This window comes from Crinia signifera, chromosome 7 (genome assembly GCF_055691185.1).
Source record: "Crinia signifera chromosome 7, ASM5569118v1, whole genome shotgun sequence".
Classification (NCBI taxonomy): Eukaryota; Metazoa; Chordata; class Amphibia; order Anura; family Myobatrachidae; genus Crinia; species Crinia signifera.
Window position 1 is genome coordinate 138436694 of NC_139223.1, and position 6064 is coordinate 138442757.

The window sequence follows — 6064 nt, forward strand, 5'->3', positions numbered from 1 at the left end:
TCTGCAGCTGTGACTGAGACTGTGGTGTGTACATTACAGCCATGCAGAGATTGTCTGTGTCCTTTTGATTGATATTGTTTGTGGCAAATTACTCATTATGCACACTCTCTCTCTCTCTCTCTCTCTCTCTCTCTCTCTCTCTCTCTCTCTCTCTCTCTCTCTTTTAGTAGTGTTGGCTAAGTTTCCTTTGTTGTGTCTTCTCCATACAGCATCCAAGGTACCATCACGGTCGGTTCCGGCACAGTCACGCAGGACATCTGCAGCATCCTCCACTGAGCAAGGGCAAGGCGGGTTGTTTGATGTGGAGACTGGTATGTGTTTTCTCACTAATACAAACACACCATGTAGTCTTTCTTTCTGTATGGCTCTCTCTCTCTCTCTCTCTCTCTCTCTCTCTCTCTCTCTCTCTCTCTCTCTCTCTCTCTCTCTCTCTCTCTCTCTCTCTCTCTCTTTTAGTAGTGTTGGCTAAGTTTCCTTTGTTGTGTCTTCTCCATACAGCATCCAAGGTACCATCACGGTCGGTTCCGGCACAGTCACGCAGGACATCTGCAGCATCCTCCACTGAGCAAGGGCAAGGCGGGTTGTTTGATGTGGAGACTGGTATGTGTTCTACCACTAATACAAACACACCATGTACTCTTTCTTTCTGTATGGCTCTCTCTCTCTCTCTATCTCTCTCTCTCTCTCTCTCTGTCTCTCACTCTCTCTCTCTCTCTATGGTTTCGTCAATTTAATACTCACTTCTCTCTACCATACAGCATTGCGCACAGCAGCACACACTGTCCCATCAAGGCCACACAGGTCATCAGCAGCATCATCCACTGACCCTGCCCATGGCCATTCTGATGTCGGGAGAGGTTAATATGTCTTCACAGCGTCAGCTGCAGCATAAACTCTGTCTGTATGTGTTTCCCATTCTCTCTGTTTGGCTTACATTTTGAATGTCTCCCTTTACACATCCATACAGCACCCCGTCCTGCAACGCACACTGACCCCTCAAGGGCACACAGGACAACAGGCTCATTCACAATTGACCATGGCCAAGGGGATGTATCGGATGCTGGGAGAGGTGTGTTACAATTTATCCTCATCTTTGCCTGTGTGTGTGTGTGTATCTGTATGGTGTTGTGGGAATAATATTTTATGTTCCTATCTCCATACAGTAATACGTCCTGCACCGGCCTATGTCCACACAAGGAGCCATGCCACACCACTCTCCAGTGTGTACAATGTTCCCCTTGGGGACTTTTTCGAGATCGAAATGGGTAATCCTATTTTTCAATGTATGTTTATTATTTTTTTTTTTGTGTAATTTGGTGTGTCTCTCTCTCTCTCTCTCACTCTCACACTCTCTTTCTCTCTCATTTTTTGCCATGGCCAATAAGGAATGGTTTTGTGCTTTTTGGTGTACAAATCTTAGTACCAGTATATTGGTTGCAGTATGTACATAAATGTTCCCATGTAGGTTTTTTCCAACGGCTATATATGTTTCCAGATATGTACCTTTGTTGACTGAAGTGTTGTTGGTACTGTGCTTATATATTGTTGTGTTATCTGCAGCGCCAAGCCCTTCTGCTGGTCCAGCGAGTGTGCGCCAGTCAGCCCCTACAGCAACGGTCTCGGTGGCCCCTCAAGCCACTGATGATGACCTTGATATAGGTAAATTGTTCCCACATTCTATTGTCTGGTTTTGAGTAAAGCAATTTCCAGGATGTTCATCATCTACATTTGATCCTGCATTTATTTGACTATTGGTGCAAAGCATGCTGGTGTCATGTGTCTGTGATCCACATCAGGTGTAGCACAATGTGTCATTGTGAAATTTGTGTGCACAGTATTGGCATGAACCTTGAAGGTTTAATTTCCATTGTTGACACTTGTCATTTATCTCTGTTTTTTCAGCACAAGATTCTCAAACAGTAACTTCCCAACCACTTGGACCAATGGTGATTCTACCACCTGTGCTTACCCCACAACGCCACACCACTCAGCAGCAACAAACAGACAAACGTAAGTTATGATCATGTGACACATAACACACACCATGACCATAACCAGGTGCAATGGACACCCTCATCCCTGTAGTGTAGATAAATGTAAGTTTACACCTGTGCTTATGTGCAAAATATCTGCTCATGCTCATCAGCACAGGTGTGGTTAATCAGAGTTCAATCGATGTGTCAATGAGGCAATAATTAGCACACTCCTGTAGTTGCTAATGTTATTTTGTGTGTGGTGAGTTTGTTTAGTAGGGCTAATCTACCCCAAATAACACTGATCCACCACACACACAGAAATTAAAAAGCGCTGTATGTTGTGCAAATGTACATTGACACGGACATGAAATTTGGGATACTAGATTAGTCTGAACAAACGCCTAATGCAAGACACACATCAGACCAACTTCCCTCCAAACAAGTAGTTGTTTGGGGAAAAATAAAAACCTGGTACTGGATGGGTGCAAAGTCCAATCTGAAAAGAGTTTTAAAACCCATGATATTGCTCTAAATTAAGCTGACAAAATCATTAAATGTAACCGATTCAACTACAGTACCATGTTTGCATGTCAGTTTTTGTTGTTGTTAAGATGTAGCCCACATTAAAACCACAGTAACAAAAACATTCGCTCCCATCCAGTACCACCTTTTAAACAATCCAAACAACCAGATGGCTGGTTGATTGGAAGTTGGTGTGATGTCTGCCCAGCAGAACAGAGGTCAGATGGAAATTAGTTTACACTATGGCATATTTCAAAGCCACACCATCCGTGAGCCTGAGTGTGTCCTTCTTACAACCAGAATAAGTGGATTGTGGGCCTAACCAAAATAAACATCTAACTCATAAAATTACTTACCTAACTCACTCATCATCTTTGTTAATGGTTTGGGTGTGTTGGACTGCAAACATTTCCATGCCAATTTCACTAACACACTTCCCACACAATCAAACTAATTAATGTGGAGATGCAACTAATGAACACAACCTTTTTTGGGCACATCATCAGTGCAGCAGCTGACACCAATGTTTCAGTTTACATCACATACTCTACATTAGAGTGAAGCTGCTTGCAATTAGGCAACACACATTATTTGCCAGTAACCTTTAACACCTTAAAGCTATATTTCGCATTCCATTACATGTGGTTAGCAAACAGTATTGCGGCTGTGGAAGAGTTAAGCCTTTCATGGTGACAGCACCAATAATGATTGTGTGATTGCATTAGCTGCATTTATTAGGCTCCAGCCTTATTAGTCATTACACAGGGGAATTGACCAGGAATCACAGTACTATGTTAATGTGCACATACAGCAGTTAACAAACACATGGTATAGTGCAGCCATCCTCTAAATTTGGCCCTCCAGCTGTTGTGAAAGTACAAGTCCCATCATGGGCTGCCAGAGTTTGGGTACTACCACATGCTAAAACTTGGCCAAGTCACGCTGGGATGTGTAGTGTCACAACAGCTGGAGGGCCATAGTTTGAGGATGCCTGGTATAGTGCCAATTATGTTCAACAAATGGTTATAGTTGTATGAACATTTGTCAGGTTAGATGCATTTCTAAGCTAACGCACATCGAGTGTTTGCAACCATACCAACGCTTCCAACAAGCACACACACAATAATGTGCAGCAGCCTCTACAGTGTCCATACTGTCATTGTTATCATTGGTATGAAAGTATAATACCCATATAGGCATGTTCATTTCAGGAAAAGATGACTGAGCAAGAATAACATAATGCTTAGGATATATGTTTTTATTTACATCATATGGTCACTTTACATTGTCACATATCTAACAGAAGTTCTCACTTGCAAAACTAATTCGTTGTGTCAAATTATTCAATAAGGCAATGTTAGTGTGATAGCATAAATGTAGTATGACAAAATATTCATCATAACCTTTCATTATAACAGGTGTGGAGATACCAGAGGACAATGCACCTGCAGCAGCAGAACAGGAGGATGACTACTTGGCCCATTTCAGCGACACAAACCCATCAGCTCCACCCAGACAAATTCAACAGCGGCCACAATTGCCAATATGTCCACCACAGGAAGCTTGTGGTCCAGGTGCGGAATTCACATCATCCTGGGCAGCACAACAAGAGCGCGGCGAAGCCGCATTGCAGCGACAAGCCCAGAACATGGACAAAATCCATTTGGAGATTTCGCGAATTGGGAAAACCCTCACTCTCCTGCACAAGGACAACCGGACCCTTTTAAAGTGCATGACAGAGATGCGTGTAGAAAATCTCACCTTCCAAAATCGCATGCTAACAATTATGGAATCCCTTATCCAGCAGCAGAGTACACACAGCAGGCTGTTGGAAGATATTTCAGTGTCATTTAAGGAACGCAATCTGCTGGCAGCCGCACACAGCCCAGCCTCCCAGAGCAGCAGTGGCACGGGTCAAACAACACCACTCCCATCCCCCACACGCCGCACAACCAGACACACGCAAAAAGACACACAACCTGCAAAGGGGTCTAGGGCGTCAAAGCGTGGGGGTAAATGAATATTGCTTCATACAACTGTGTCCAAGGCAATGATGTTATGTTGCCACTGATGTGCTTATTAAAGTTATGTTTGAACAACACATTTGTGTCGTCACTTTCCATTGATGCAACAACACAGCACTGATGCTATTAGAATGTCACTTTCAAAGCAAAAACACACCTGTGGTAAGTGGGTTTAAATGTCTACCTCACAGAACGGAGTTATGTGACAGGCAAAATACACAGGCCACACACGCACAGTACAGAATATTGAAAATGTAGAATGTGGTCCAAAATAGGAAGTATATGGTGATTGATTAGTCCAACTCCAGCATTGGTGAACATCACAGATCTGCAAAGAAATATATGATTAGGCAACTTGGACAACACATACATACACCTATAAAGAGAGGGACCACTTACTTACACACAGTACAGAGGCAGCCAATACATCTCAATATCAACCACACAATGAAGTATCTGTGCATTGTCCACACACATCTGTACCATCAGCACTGTTTGAGAGCAGAAAACACAGGTTGGTGTTACATGCTGCATACTTCATAGCTTTACACACACATAAGGGTCGCAACATTTTGCCTATCATGTGACCCTTGCAAAACCCCCTGCACTAACACATTCCCTAAACCATTCACATAGATGATTGACATCTTGAAGACCTTGTAAACCCATGAGACTCACCATGCAGATTGGCAAAAGGGGCAACTTAGACACACATCAACCATGGCAAGGGCAGCACACACAACAACACCTGAGAAAGGTGTATGAGGAAGGGCTGGTGGCTGCATGAGAGAAACAGGTTTTCAGTGTAAAATTTGTACACCAATTATAAGTGCACAATCCCAAACATTTTACTAACTCGACCACAAATTATAAAAATAACTAAAACACTTACAGACCATCGACAGACCAACCCCAGACATCCAGGTACAAGACCGCACAGGTGTTCAAGGCCCACACACATGTGTGCATATTGCACACACATTCAGCCTACAAAGGCAAATGTGTCAAGTTATGGTAGTCAATTTTACAATTAAGATGAATGTAGCCTTTTTTTCATTTTGACCATTTTTAATGCAAAACCAGTTAATGCAATCATGTTAAGCATTGTATCCAAGGGACAGCAGACTTAAGGTGCCTATACACGTTACAATTATTGTATACAATATTGTATACAATATCACTTCTCATAGCATATTGGTTTGGCAATGAGATGAGATCTAGTACAAAAAGTATGTGCTACACGTACTTTTTGTACTAGATCTCATCTCATCTGAACTCATTGCAAAACCGAGATGCGATGAGATGCCATATTGTATACAATAATTGTAACGTGTATGGGCACCTTTAGCCGTCACAACCGTACAATGGTTACCTACAAATTCATAATGGTGCACAGGTGATGGTACATTTAAGTGGCAGACACCCAGACACATGTAGCAAGACCACAGCCATATAGCATGGACGGTATGAACAACACATAACATAGATACTCACCACTAAAGTATGCCTCAATCAGTTCCTGCCGAATCTGCCGCCCAGACA

General features: G+C 42.7%; 1 protein-coding gene across 1 annotated transcript; it reads left to right on the forward strand.

The window, feature by feature from the left end:
* Window positions 1–917: 917 nt before the first annotated feature.
* LOC146019555 (uncharacterized) lies at window positions 918–4599 on the forward strand. The gene is made up of 5 exons (XM_083152058.1): window positions 918–1069; window positions 1164–1265; window positions 1561–1659; window positions 1903–2010; window positions 3917–4599. Exons 2-5 carry the CDS (start codon window positions 1262–1264, stop codon window positions 4516–4518), a joined length of 813 nt encoding a protein of 270 aa, XP_083008184.1. The 5' UTR covers window positions 918–1069; window positions 1164–1261; the 3' UTR covers window positions 4519–4599.
* Window positions 4600–6064: the final 1465 nt, after the last annotated feature.

Excerpts from the sequence above, each read along its gene's own strand:
- LOC146019555 (XM_083152058.1), top strand. Across the intron at positions 1,660-1,902 it reads TGATGATGACCTTGATATAG|CACAAGATTCTCAAACAGTA; the intron begins GTAAATTGTTCC and ends CTGTTTTTTCAG. Across the intron at positions 2,011-3,916 it reads GCAGCAACAAACAGACAAAC|GTGTGGAGATACCAGAGGAC; the intron begins GTAAGTTATGAT and ends TCATTATAACAG.